The following is a 14,902-nucleotide window of genomic DNA, read 5'->3' as shown; positions in this document are numbered from 1 at the left end:
CGCTCTTTCTTTTTTACTTCCTTTCATAGCATTCTCATGGTAGGATATATGAATGAGTTTGGAGAAAGGAAGAGTTGGGGAGGGGGTAGTGAGTGAAGGGGAATCAGCTTGCCAGAGATCGGGGAGAACCATCAGTTATTTTATTCCTCTTGTGAAGCCCTCATGGGCTGACTAGAGGAAGCCTCTGAAGGGAAGCTTGCTCTTTGCTGCCATCTGGTGGCTCGTGCTGGAGCAGTTCCCACAGGAAAAAAAAATTCCACCCAACAGTTATGTGACGCCAACTGTGTTCAAGGCTCTGTGCCAGACAATCTAGAAATAATTCCTTATGTTGTTATGTTCCTTTACCAATGATGAAGCATTTTCACATACAGTATTTCAACTCATTCTCATAACCTTGACTAGGTAAAATTATTCCCATTTTGCAGATGAGTAAAGTGAGACTCAGCTTGCATAGGGCATTGCAGCTGGTCAAAAGCAGAATTTAGACGAGGCTAGAACTCAGGTTCTCTGACTGCCAGTTCACTGACTACAACGAAACAGGTATTACATCTTTGGTTTTATCCAGGCTAGAAGACAAAAAAAAAAAAATTACTAAGTTCTCCAGCAGTGAAGGCACATAGACTCTGAAAAGTGACAAAGAAAAGGAAAATGGACCACAAGGAGAGAGGAGAAAGAAATGGCATCTCTAATTTTTTTCAGCTCTAAATTTGTTGATTTCAAGTAATGTCCCCAGATGTTAATACTTCAGATCAGTGAGAAACAAATAGAATCAACTAACATAATAAGTCCTGGGGTTGTAAGATACAGCATGGTGATTATGGCTAACAATATGTAGTGTATATTGGAACATTGCTAAGAGAGTAGATCTTAAAGGTTCTCATCACAAGAAAAACATTGTAATTATATGAGGTGGTGGATGTTAACTAATTGTATGGTAATCATCTTGCAGTATATAAATATATCAAACTGTTGTATACTAACACAATGTTATGTGTCATTACATCTCATTTTAAAATAAATAATTTTTTAGTCTTTTTTTTTTCTTTTTGAGAAAGATAAAAAGAGCAAGCCAGGGAAAGGCAGAGAGAGAAGGAGACAGAATCCCATGCTGCCAGCGCAGAGCCCAATAACAGGGCTCGATCCCATAAACCATGAGATCATGACCTGAGCTGAAGTCAAGATTCGGATGGCCAACCAACTGAGCCACCCAGGCATCCCTAAATTCTTTATGTATATTAGCTGTTTAACCCTCACACCAACCTGATGAGGAGGTATTATCATCATGTCCATTTTACAGATGAGGAAATTAAGGTTAATTAAGTCATTTGCCCAGAGTCACAACAATGGAAATTAGTAGAGTCAGGATTTGAATCAAAGCAAGCTGATGCAGGAGTTCCTGCCCTTTATTGCCTCATTATATTACTTGTGGAAAGAAGAAGCAGTTGGTAAGGTCAGTTGGGGTTGATGGGTGGAGGGAGGCAGTGAAAAATGTGGGAAACGATGCAAAATAAGGAGCTGAAAGTGACATTATTTTCCGTTGTATAATTTGCTAAAACCAGACTTGTTATATTCTATTTTGTCGTTCATTAAATTCCCCTAATGATAGTTTATGACTATCATTTTCCAAGGGGCAGAATAGAAATAAACCAAACATGAGTAATCCTCACATCCAGTTGTCATCTGTGCTATCCTCCTTTCGCTGAAGTGCTTTAAACACCACCCTTAAAGCAAAGAGTCCAGCAGAGCCTGGAAGATTGGGCTTTCTGACCAGTTAAGCTGGGCAACTTGAAAACTTTTACCTGCCATGTCAGTGCCCTCCTCCCAAACTGGAAAACAGGACCTCAGGTGTATCTCAGTGCACCAAGACCAGCCACAGAGTGTGCTGCTAAAGTTTTTCTGCTGAGGCAGCCTTCTTATTGAGACTACTTTATATCCAAAAATAAAGACCATATCTGTTTCTAGAGATCAGGGATTTTCAACCTCAACACTACTGAGATTTGGGCAAGACCATTTTTCATTACGGGAGCTGCTGCTATCGGTGCATCACAGAATGCCTAGGAGTATCCTGTTCTCTTACCCAGCAGAAGCCAGTAGCATCGCCCCAGGTGTGCCAATCAAAAAAAAAAATGTCCCCAGATATTGCCATTATCCCGTGGGAAGGCAAAATCACAATTGATCAAGAACCACCAATGTAGATCAATGACAGTTTACAGTTCAAGAATGCCCACCACCATCTGTTTGTGGGAGTACACGTTAGCACAAACCCTTTGAAGAGTGATTTTGGAAGTAGCCTTTGGAAAGCAATCATTAAAATATTCAAAATATTTGCATTTGGAAGGAGAGGGAAAGGATTTACTATTTAGAGCCCTGAAAATGTAATAGATTCGTGAGGAATAAACGTTTGATGATGTATAAGACTTTATTTTCCCTGGGTGATAGACACAGATTCAGTGGCTGCCAGTTCCCCCACAATTTCTGAAGCCCCCTGGATAATTGATCTGGGGCGTGGGTGTCTGGCTTAACTGACTGAGTCTACACATTATTCCTTGGACTGCAGTGGCCGGTCCAAGGGTGAGCCAATCAGAATATTTCCCTAGGATTGTTCTAGGGAGCATGGTGGGAGAAGAGGTGCCTTACCTCTCTGACCACAAGACAATGAAGATGAGAGCCCAGCATCCAGTAACTACATACCACCGTCATCTTGTAAAGAAGCTGTTCGGAGAAAATGAAGCCCAAATGCAGAGAGCAGCATTGGTGGGAGGCATGAAGAATCCTTGTGATATTCAAGTCTCAAGTTCTGGCCATCCCTGTAGCCCCCTCCAACCAGGATGTTCCCATAGTTCTGTTACGTAAGCCAATTTACTGAAGCTAATTCATGTTGGATTTTTGTCTCTTACAACCATTAGGTTTTGACCACTACACCCTAGCAAAGAGGTAAAGAGAAGTCACATAATCACTGGGAGTACAGACCAAAACACTGACTTGAAAACGTCCTGTGGAAAGAATCTCTGGGCAAACCGGGGTGTGTGTGAGTAAAGGGGTACAGATTCACCTATAGACCTGTTTCGTAAATCTTCTCACGGCTCTTAAAAATTCGCAGTCCGTGTGCCTCCCTCTTTCCATACACAGATAGCCTCCACAATGATTCCCATTTATTCAAAGGTTTTATGCTTTCACATTCATTACCTCATTCACCTTCCACCATAATTCAACCAGACAGAGAAGGAGAGTCTACCAGACCCGTTTCCAGGTGAGAAAATGGGGACACCATGTGGCTAAATGACTCTTTTATGTAATGCAGGGATTTGGAACGAGATCAGCAGTTCTCAAATTCAATCAGTCATGAAATGTGTCATGAGTGATTTGATGCTAATGGTTAAAGTACCGAAGCTTGAGAATGATTCATCTTTTTTTAAATAATACATTACCTCTGTAACAACCTAATTCTCGCCAGCGTTCAATATGCTCTCCCAAGTGCGAGAAAAAGGAGTACCGTTACAGCTGGCATATTGGGAATTCCCATGGGGATGTCAGGCGTGTGGATGCCCGACCGCGTGCATCGTAATAGAAAAAAGGTTAAGAGTCAATGGATTAGCCACACCCGGAAGTTGCTTCCAGCGATAAAATGTGATGATTCATTCTAAATAAGCAACAAATTGATGGCATTCAAGATCAAAACGAACCACTTTCCCCATCCATCCATGTATCTTACTAAGGATCCCCCACTTCAAACAGCGGTAGGATGATCATCAAATATGTCATCCAAACTAAGATACTTTTAAGAGGAAAAGCGCATCAATAGAATGGAACATCAGGGCAGCGGATGAAACAGGAACTATGCTGAGCAAACTGGAATCTGAGTCCCCTTAAATGTATGTAACTCAAAAGTAAACTTACATGACCGGAAACCGTCAGACCTGTTTGCCCCTAGGATCATCCCTCTAAAGGAGAGTTGGATATGTTTTCGTGTCTGTCATTCCCCAGAAGCAGACACTGAGACAAGGATTTAGGTGCAAGTATGTTGTTTATTTGGGAAGTTAAAGGAAGCATCTACAGGAGAGTGGGGAATGGAAACAAGAGAAGAGATGCAGCCAATAAGAGCGTGTTGTCAAGCCTGACGCTGCTATGGTTACTGCAACATGCTTCCCATGGTCGTCACAGAGATGTGCCGCCCACATCCTCCTTCAAGGAAGGACTTGCTGTCTGGCTGCAGGGAGGGTAGTCGGCAGATGGCTCTGGCCGTCACCTCCTTCAGGGTCTGCCTCAGGGGCCGAGGGCTACCTGGCTGAAGGTTATGCCCTTCCCAGAGCAGCCTGTACCTGCTAACCAAGCAAGACAAGGCTATAGATGCCCATCAAAGGCAGGGCACTTCGATGGGCAATCCTCACTCCAGAGCTTCCTGCTGGGTTGGCCAAGTCTTTGTCAAGCCCATATTGCAGCTAGAGTTTTCCTCTCCTTTCAGAGTGGTTGACCCCAAATAAACATTTTGTCTTCCGAACTCCATGTAAGCATCTGCTTACAGAGAAGCTATCCTAAAACCATCTCTTTCGGGAAACTCAGTGTTTTGACCGTGTTTTCCCTTTTTCTGTATCTTTCGATGTTTTGACATGTGGGGGGACTTGGGGAGAGACAGCCACTACCAGGGCTAGCTAATTCCTAAGACTGATGGACGGCTTGCCTGGAGCGTGCCCAGTCACGTGCAGACTACATGATTCAGGGCCATGACAGCCTGCTTATCTAACTTTCACACACCCAGCTAATACGTCCCCTTCCCTGAATCAACCCAGAACCAGGCACCAGACAACTGGGGACTCCTTCTATGCCCCACAGCCTGCTGGAATTATTCCAATGAGCCAATCCTAAACTGTTCATCCTGCCTGCCTCACCTTTCGTGTAGAACCAGTGACACCTCGGGGTCACACTTTCTCCTCATTCCCGCTTCTGTCTTCTGACCCAAACCCGATGGCTCTTCTGTGGCCCTGCGTGGCACGGCATGCCCCCTCCTTTTGGGAAGGTAAGTAATAAAAAATCTTTCAATTGGCCTCTCCGTCTCATCACTCAGTCACTGAATGTCTGTAGCAGCTTTGTTCATAATCACCAAAAACTAAAAGCGACCAAGTTGTCCTTCAAACGGTGAACAAATGAGTAAAAAAAAAAAAAAAAAAAAAAAGAAAACCAACATNGAAAAGAGAAAGAAGAAGAAAAAAGAAAGAGTAAAAAAGGGGAAAAAAAAGAACAAAAAAGAAAGATAAAAAGGGAAAAAAAAGAAAAAAAAAAAAAAAAAAAAAAAAAAAGAAAGCCAATCTGAAAAGGCTAAACACAGTGTGAATCCAAGTCTGTGACACTCTGGGAAAGACAACACTATCAACACAAGCAAAAGGTATTACAGTTAAGAGAGATAGTAAGAGAACTATGGTTGTCAGCGGTTTGGGGATAGAAGGAAAAGAAGAATAAGGGAAGCTCGGACAATCTTTTTTTTTTTTTTAATNTTTTTTTTTTTTAATCCAAGTTATAGTGTAATAATAATTTCAAGAATAGAATTTAGTGATTCATCATTTACATAGAACACCCAGTGCTCATCCCAACACGTGCCCTCCTTAATGCCCATCCCCCATTTAGCCCTTTCCCACACCCAACACCTTGCCGGCAACCCTCAGTTTGTTCTCTGTATTTAAGAGTCTCTAAGCATGGACAATCTTCAGGGCAACGAAACTATTCTGTATGGTTCTATAATGGAGACATGACACTATATAGTTGTCAAAACCTACATGACACTACGTATTTGTCAAAACCTACATGACACTACATATTTGTCAAAATCCATACAACCGCATGGCACCAGGAACGAACCCTGATGCAAACAAAGGGGCTTCAGTAAAAATGTATCGATATTGGTTCATCAATTGTAACAAATGTGTCACACTAACGTATGACCATTCTAAGAGGGCAAACTGAGCGAGGAGGAGTATATATGTCAGCTCTGTACTATCTGCTCAATGTGCTGTAAATGTAAAACTATGCCAAAGACAAACCAAAATAAGATTTAAAAGCATGTGAAAGAGGGAAGATGGAAAAACAGAACAGTGCATGGAATGCTCCAGAACAGGGGTACCTGGGCTCAGGCAGGACAGAGGAAAATTAAAGCTTTTCCGAAAACTAACAGAAGTAATCCATAGGACACCACTTCACACCCATTAGAAGGGCTATAACTTAAACAGGCACACACAGGGGCACCCGGGTGGCTCAGTCGATTAAGCATCTGACTCTTGATTTCCGACTCAGGTCATGGTCTCACGGTTTCAAGGCTTTGAGCCCTGCATCAGGCTCTGTGCTGACCGCGTGGAGCCTGCTTGGGATTCTGTCTCCCTCTCTCTCTCTCCTCCTCCCCCACTCACCCTCTCTCAAAATAAAAAAACTTATAAAAAATTAATAAACAAGCACACACAATAACGAATGTTAGCGAGGATATGGAGAAACCCAATCCTTCATCCACCGCAGGTAGGAATGTAAAATGGTGCAGCCACTTTGGAAAACAGACAGTTCCTTAAAGAGTTAGACATAAAGTTACCATGTGATCCAGCAATCCCGGCTCCTAAGTGTGTACCCAGAGGAACTAAAAGCAGGGATTGGAACACACATGTATATGCCATTACTCATAATAGCTGAAAAGTCGAAACAACCCAAGCCTCTGTTGAGGGATACTACACTTGACCTAAGTCAAAAAGCTGAGGGGTGCCTGGGTGGCTCAGTCGGTTAAGCATCCGACTTCGGATCAGATCATGATCTCACGGTTCGTGGGTTCGAGCCCCGCGTCAGGCTCTGTGCTGACAGCTAGCTCAGAGCCTGGAGCCTGCTTCACATTCTGTGTCTCCCTCTCTCTCTGACCCTCCCCTGCTCACGCTGTCTCTCTCTCTCTCTCTCTCAGAAATAAATAAAACATTAAAAAAATTTTTAAAGCTGAGAAGCAATATTGAGGGGTGAGTGGGTGAACAAAATGTGGTATATCGACTTTCAAATGGAATATTTGCCAGCGATAGAAAAAGGAAGTACTGATACATGTTATAACATGGATGAACCTTGAAATCATCGTAGTAAGTGGAACAAGGCAGACACGTAAGGTCACACGAGATGTGGTTCCATTTATATGAAATACTCAGAACAGGTAAATCCTTTGAGACAGAAAGTAGATTAGTGGTTTCCGGGAGCTGGGAAGAAGGAAGAATGGGGCAGTGAGTGCTAATGGGTACAGGGTTTCTTTTTGGAAAGATGTAACTATTCTGGAATTGGACAGTGGTGATGGTTACATAACCTAGTGATTATACTAAAAACCATGGATTATTCACTTTCAAGGGATGAATCTTATATTATGTAAATTATGTCTTAATTAAAAAACCCATAAATAACAGAAGTGCCAAACCTTCTCTCTCTCCTCCTTTGCTAAGATCTACGTGAAAATGAAGCTTCCTAGAATAACCTACTTTTGGGTAATTGAACAGCAAGAATTTCTCTTTCAAAGGCTAGACATTTTAGTTTCTAGTTAGTGCTTTATTAAACAAAACTACTGTGCTTGCCTCTTAAGGGAAAAATATTACAGCACAAAACTCCAGATACCTACATGCCTGTGACCCACCACTTAAAACAATTTCTTTCTGATTCATGGGATGTAAAGCAGTCACTCAATTTCTAGCATCCGAGATTCCTGGGAACCCAGTTTCCAACACTGCTGGTAATTCTTTTCTCAATAGGGGTGTTATTGAGAACAGTTTGCCAGGACACCTACAAGCAAAGATTAGGTTCATAAACAGGGTGTATTTGAATTACCATCGGGTGTTTTTAGATGCACATAACCCGCTGGGTATACATTTTAAAACACCATCTCTAGATCTATCTTTAGCCCCTGCTTTCAAGCCTGTGCTCCTGAAAATAAGTACATCCACATGATTGTAATTTCAAGGGCAACCTTGACCTTATGAAACACACAATTCCAGTATATTGGTAGATTCCTAACTGGTGGTGCGTAGGAAAGCTTTACAGTATATAGGTCCTATAAATCTCATTTGCTCATTTCACAAATACTTAATGGGCACCTACTCTGGGGCAGGCACTGTTCTAATCACTGGATTCAAGAAAGAAGGGGCCAGAGAGTCCTATGCCCCTGTATCTGCATCTGGTCACAGAGCTGGTTTATACACCGTGTGTGTATCTTTGTGCTGCGTGCCATTCTACAGGACAAAAATCAAATGCTTTCAATGCTGAGCACAAGTGAAGAAGGCTCTGTTCCAAGAAGTTGGAAGAAGGGGGAAAAGGGTCAATAAATAAAGGAGAAAATGTTAGACCTCAGTCGTATTTATTTATTTACTTGCAATAAATAAATTCTGCTGTATTCCGGAAAAAGATTTAAGGCAGCTTACAAGGATGCAGAAAACATAGGCAGATCGCATAATGATAAGAAGAGAAAGGAATAGGGTCAGAAAAGAGAGTAACACAAAGATCGACGTGATAAATTCTTCTATGCTCACAGCCACTAGTATAGTCGATGGTGTGGGAGCCCCACTCAGAGCCCCTCAACACTCATCTCTACACATCAAAGCCTGCTTGTTGCTGCACCTGTCACTCTCTGAGTAAGGGCTTCATTCTGGATTCTGGGATAGCCTAGAAGTCACAGAGAGTTCATGTTCCTAAAGACAGCCCCATTCAGTGGTGGTTAGTAGCTGGTAGACAAATATTCCAGCTTTCTCTTCCTTCACTGAGATCACATGAGGTGTGTTCTCTATAGTCTCTCAGGGCTGCCAGGGGCACCGAACTCCAATCCAGGCTCCAACCAAAGATAACCCTTGGGGTTTTATTTATTTATTTATTTACAATTTAAATAGGCTCCACACCCAACATGGGGCTCAAACTTATGACCCTGAGCTCAAGAGTCATATGCTCTACCGTCTAAGCCAGAGTCCCCTGCCCCTACTTTTTAAAAAATTTAAACCATGTTTTGAGTCAAACTTGTCTTTGACTTTGTCTTCCTTTTTGATGAGTCATCTCCCAGGAGGAGCCTAGGTCCCTTGTGCAAACAGGATTCATGTGAAATGTACAAGTTTTCTTGGTATATGAGATTATTAACTTACTGTTGAATAATAGAGGACATCTACCAAAATCAATCAGTTCTGAGTTCTGCTCTGACATTAAAGAACAGAGCTAGTCACTGAAGCTACTACTGCATCATCTGTATGAAAAATGCATGTAGTTACTCTTGTGCTCTAAAACCATCAATGGCTCCCCATTACCCTTAAAATAAAATTTAGATTTCTTAATATGGCCTACTAGCTCCTGCTTGCCAACCCCTTATGTTATCCCTTTACCTTTTGCTCATCTCATTCTAGCCATATGGCTTTCCTTTTCTGTTCCTCAGATGCATCAAACTCTTTCCCATCTCAAAGTCTTTGCCTCTGTTTTACCTTCTGCCTGAAGTGTTATTCCCATTGCTCTTCTGTGTGGCTAACACCTTTTTCCTCAACTGTCATCTTCTCAGAGAGATTACCCAGCTCCCTTAGGTAAAATAGAGGACTCCCCCCTCAACTTCCTATCATTTGATAAAATTACTTTTTATCAAATCAATATTTTTTCCCTCAATATTTTTTTTTCACAGAACTTATCAGAATCTATGATTATCTTGTTCATTTGTATTCTGTCTCCTTTTCCTGGAATATAAGTTTAATGAGGACAAGGGCTTTGGTATTTTTACACTGAAATTCCCGGTAACTACCGTAGTGCATAACAGACAATACCCAGCCAATATACTGTTGGTGAATGAATGTGTGTGAGAAAGTCCTTATCCTTCTATTCTCAAGAGCGGAAAGGAATAGACTTTTGATTTATCCAAAACCGATAGTATATCATTAACATATGGGTTAAAAAGCAGGGAAGCCAGAACACATCCCTTATTTTCCCTCATTCAAAACACTTTAATGGTTGTATTATAAGACCTTTCCTGGGGCGCCTGGATGGCTCTGTCAGTTAATTGTCCAACTTCAGCTCAGGTTATGATCTCATGGTTTGTGGGTTCGAGTCCCACGTCGGGCTCTGTGCTGCCAGCTCAGAGCCTGGAGCCTGCTTTGGATTCTGTGTCTCCCTCTCTCTCTGTCCTTCCCCTGCTAGTGTTCTGTCGCTCTCTGTCTCTCAAAAATGAATAAAAACATTTAAAAAAAAATTTTTTTAAGACCATTCCTACTGATTCTCTCTTTGAGCACCAGTAGCTAGCAAGAAAGGGGAAAAGCTTCATCAAACCCCTGCAACTTAATTCATAAACAATTTCTGGCCCAGGCTAGAGTCAAAGGAAAGGTCAGTAAAATTGGCAAACATATTATTCCTAACCAGTCTTTTCCACATGGCAGCAAAAAGCTACACAAGTTCATAGAAGGTGCTCAAGATAATTGTTTTGAATTAGTATCTAGCTTGGGTTAGATCTTAGATCAGACCAGCACCATCCAATAGAATTATAATGTGAGCCACATGCATAATTTAAACATGTCTAGTAGCTACAATGTAAAAAGGAAATGGAAACAGTTAAAGTTAATTTTAGTAATACATTCCATTAAACCCAGTATATCCAAAATATTGTTTCAATATGCAATCAATATTTTTAAAAGAAATATTTAACATTTTTTTCATACCAAGTCTTTGAAATCTGGTGTACATATAATTTTACACTTACAGCACATCTCGATTGGGATGATAAATTTGAATTGGAAATAATTGCCCTGCATTAAAATTTCAAAAATTTATGGTGGAAAAAGTAGATTCATGTACCAAAGCAATTCCAAACATACTTAAAATTTTTGCAATAATAGATCTGAGTATCAGTTTTTACATTTAAAATGGGAACTAATTACATTACGCTAAGTAAAAGAAGCCAGAAACATAAGGTCACATAATGTATGATTCTATTTATATAAAGTGTCCAGAATAGGTAGATCTATAGGGACAGAACATAGCTCAGTTGGTTGAGTGTCTGGCTCTTGATTTCAGCACAGGACATGATCAAAGGGCTGTGGGATCAAGCCCCGTGTGAGGCTCCAAGCTGGATGTGGACCTGCTTAGGATTCTCTCTCCCTTTCTCTCTCCCCATCCCTCCCCCACTCACATGCATTCTCTCTCTCAAATAAAACATATTATATATAAATACATATATACATATATGTATATATATAATCTCAAATAAATACAAATAAAATGGTTAATTTTACACTACGTGAATTTCTCCATAATTTAAAAATTCAAGCAAAATTACAGCTTGGGTTCCTCCATCACACCAGCCTCAAATCTAAGTGCTCAACAGCACCAGACCATGACATTGTACAACACAGGACAAGACTACTTATTCCTATCCAGAGGCCACAGCTTTCTTAAACACTTATTTCTGTTTTTACAGGACCTGGCTTCCCAGCACTCACCGAGAGCCTTCAAGGTGAAGTGTCCCAGTTTATTTAAGCACCACCTGGCAGCCGCTGAAGTGTCATGTTTCTATTTCACAAGAGGTAGCCATGAATCTGATTGCTACTGTTCCACATGATTAGCACGTTTGGGGTGACAGATTGTTAGGTTCGCCACACTTCTGAGCATGTCGTGATTCTTTCATAGTTATTCTGAAGGGCGTGAGGCATCCAGAATTTTGCAGTCTGTGCTTCAAGAACTGACTTACAGTGATTTCCAGCAGCCCTCTCTTCTAGGGAGTTGGAGAGGCACAGGCAAGGAATGAGCTTACACAGAGCAGGCACGTGCTGGTGGAAACACATATTAAAAGAATAGTTTAAATGATTATGTGCATAAACCTTAAGAAATCCCAAGTGGCGTGCCTTGGGGACTCAGTCAGTTAAGTGTCTGACTTTGGCTCAGGTCATGATCTCACAGATTGTGGGTCTGAGCTCTGCATCAAGCTCTGTGCTGACAGCATGGAGCCTGGAGCCTGCTTCGGATTCTGTGTCTCTCTCTCTGCCCCTCCCTTGCTCGTGCTCTGTCTCTTTCTCTCTCTGTCTCTCAAAAATAAATAAACATTAAAATAAAGTAATAAAAATTTTTAAAAAAGAAAGAAACCCCAAGGATACGGGGCACCTGGGTGGCTCAGTCAGTTAAGTGTCTGACCTCTGCTCAGGTCATGATCTTATCCTTCTTGAGTTTGAACCCCGCATCAGGTTTTCTGCTGTCAGCTTAGAGCCTACTTCGGATCCTCCGTCTCCCTCCCTCTCTGCCCCCACCCCCACTCACTCTTTCTTTCAAAAATAATTAAACATTAAAAAAGAAAGAAAGAAACCCCAGGGATAATTCATAGGACTCAGAAGGATCTGATGATCTCACCTAGTCCATCCCAGATAAATAACTTGCTCATTTCTTTCAACTCTCCAGAGATAAAGATCCATGACTACCCTTGTTTGCTCATTGCACTCAAATGTACTTCTCGGGTATCAAGAAGTTTTTCCTAAGTCTTCCTTATCAAAACCTCTCAAAACCTCTCTTATTAGTTTATCTTTTAAACCTCTGAGCTAAGTCTGATATTATTCCATGATGTCCGTCCCCTGAGTATCAGGACACTTTACCTGAAAATACCTCTTTAGCATTTTCTCACTTTCGATGCTTCTCCATGCCAGTATGATTACGCAGTTTGTAGACTGCCTGGACTTTTCTCACTCTCTTCTCTCTCTTTCTTTCTTATTTTCCTCTTTCATTAGCATGGAGAGGAGAGTAAATAAAACTTCCACCTGCTCATTTTTTTCTTGGCCAGTCCAATAGCAGAAATGTGTTCAAATTTTATCTAATATTAGAGTGATAGCTATCGCCATAAATCTATACCTCTCTTATTTATTTATAACACAAGCCTTGGGTAGTTTCTTTAGAAAACAACAAGAGCAATAAAATATAAACCATGGTGGCACATTCAATCCTGTTACTGACAAAAGTGATGGCTTTTATAGATGCCTCGGCAGAAATGACAAATATTCCCCAGAGAGTTGCTGTTGTTTACACCTCTTTCAAGGTGAAATTTGGCTGTATGCAATGTTTTGTTTGTAAAATTTTGATACCAAGTAACAGAAATGTCCTATGGCTAGCATAAGCCGAACAAAAAGAAAGGGAGAAGCAGAGGAGGAAGTTAACGAAGCGATGATGGAGGTATTTTGTGTCACGAAAGGAAAACAGAAATAACTGAAATTTAGAAAAGGGAAGAAACCAGCGTAAGTTTTGTGAATTTAGTAGCAGCTCACGAACTTTTCTTGTCAGAACGCTGCCATTAACTTTATTCCAGGTCTTCTCTGAATAAATTCCTTTCTATTTCCAAATCCAGATTCCTGGGAGAGAGCCCAGTGTGGGTCATATGGCCTCCAGCGATGGTCATGAAACAGAGCCATGCAATGTCCTATGTAAGGGTGCAGGTTCCCAGGAAAGAGGGACCCCGTTTCAGCCAGTAGCATTTTTCGTATTCTTAGGAGACCTTTAAGAGACTTGGTACAAGAGAGAGATAAAACTAATGTGTAAGAGGAGGGAGATTTGGTTTGCCCAAATGGAGAATCCACATAAGGCAAATTGTGTTTTCCAAAGATGACACCTTGATTTTCACACAGTGAGACCTACCCATACTGGACTTCTGACTCAAAGAACTGTAAGAAAATTAATTTGTGTTGTTCCAAGCCACAAAGTTCGTGATGAGTTGGTACAGCAGCAATAAGGAACTAATACAGTCTCTACTGCTGTAGTTCGTCCTAAGGCCATCCTTCATTTACCATCTCTCTCCTTCACCACCCATCCAGATTATCTTCATCTTCAGCTAGTATTTTGATTGGTCTAGGTGATTTGCCTGGTGGGTTTCCCAGACATTCATCCCCAAGGGGTATGAATTCTTAGGTGCCTTTGATGGGTTGCTATTACTGTAATTGTCCATGAACTGTCATCCCAAGCATGGAAGTATCAAATGATGCACTAGTGAATCCTCTGGGTTCCAGACAGGATCTATCCTGCCCCCATTAAGTAGCAGCAACCCTGATTCCCCATGGCAATCAGAACTGATTGGGCAATGGGGCAACTCCCTTCTCTGCCCGTTGGTTCAATGACATATAGAACCCAAAATGACTATGTAGAGTCACAATGGGAAGTTCAGTGGAATCCATACTGTGTCCCCTGTCATAAGCACTCTTCAAGAAATTGGAAATTCCTGGGGTGGCTCAGTCGGTTGAGCATCCAACTTCAGCTCAGGTCCTGATCTTGCCATTTGTGTGTTTGAACTGGTGTCAAGGTTCAAACTGCCTGCTTCAGATTCTGTGCCTCCCTCTCTCTCTCTGCCCCTCTCTCCCTTTCACACTGTGTGTGTGTGTCTCAAAAAAAACAAACATTTAAAAATTTACAAAAAAAGAAATTAGAAACTCTTACCCTACATAGCCCAAGTTCATAGGGAGTGAGAAGTACATAATCTCCAAGAAATGGGTATAATTGTGAGAAAGGCTGCTCCTTGATCTCCAGCCCTAATATACTAGCTATACAGACTTAGTACCTCACCCCATACATCACTTATTGGTTCAAGTGTAAACCACATCTTTCTTTTTTTTTAAATATAGTTTATTTATTTTTGAGACAGAGAGAGAAAGAGCACGAGTGGAGGAGGGGCAGAGAGAGAGGGAGACACAGAATCTGAAACAGTCTCCAGGCTCTGAGCTGTCAGCACAGAGCCCAACGCGGGGCTTGAACCCATGAACCGTGAGATCATGACTTGAGCCAAAGTCAGACACTTAACCGACTGAGCCACCCAGGCACTCCTAAACCACATCTTTCAAGATAGCACCCAGCTCTTCAAAGTATAGTAACTGGCCCTTCAACAGGTGTTTTAAATGTAGACTTTATTATTATTCAGGCATCGGGAGGTCAACGG

General features: G+C 41.5%; 1 protein-coding gene across 1 annotated transcript in view; it reads left to right on the top strand.

The window, feature by feature from the left end:
• Positions 1–4,993: 4,993 nt before the first annotated feature.
• BICDL1 (BICD family like cargo adaptor 1) overlaps positions 4,994–14,902 on the top strand; it is a 138,877-nt gene continuing 128,968 nt past the window's right edge. The window contains exon 1 of the mRNA XM_077766048.1: positions 4,994–5,014. Coding sequence (XP_077622174.1) covers positions 4,994–5,014 — 21 coding nt within the window. The remainder of the gene's footprint in view (positions 5,015–14,902) is intronic.

Source organism: Crocuta crocuta, unplaced genomic scaffold (genome assembly GCF_008692635.1).
Source record: "Crocuta crocuta isolate KB4526 unplaced genomic scaffold, BGI_CrCroc_1.0 scaffold339, whole genome shotgun sequence".
NCBI lineage: Eukaryota > Metazoa > Chordata > Mammalia > Carnivora > Hyaenidae > Crocuta > Crocuta crocuta.
Note: the sequence above shows the minus strand (reverse complement) of the source record. Positions and strands in the feature narration are given on the sequence as shown.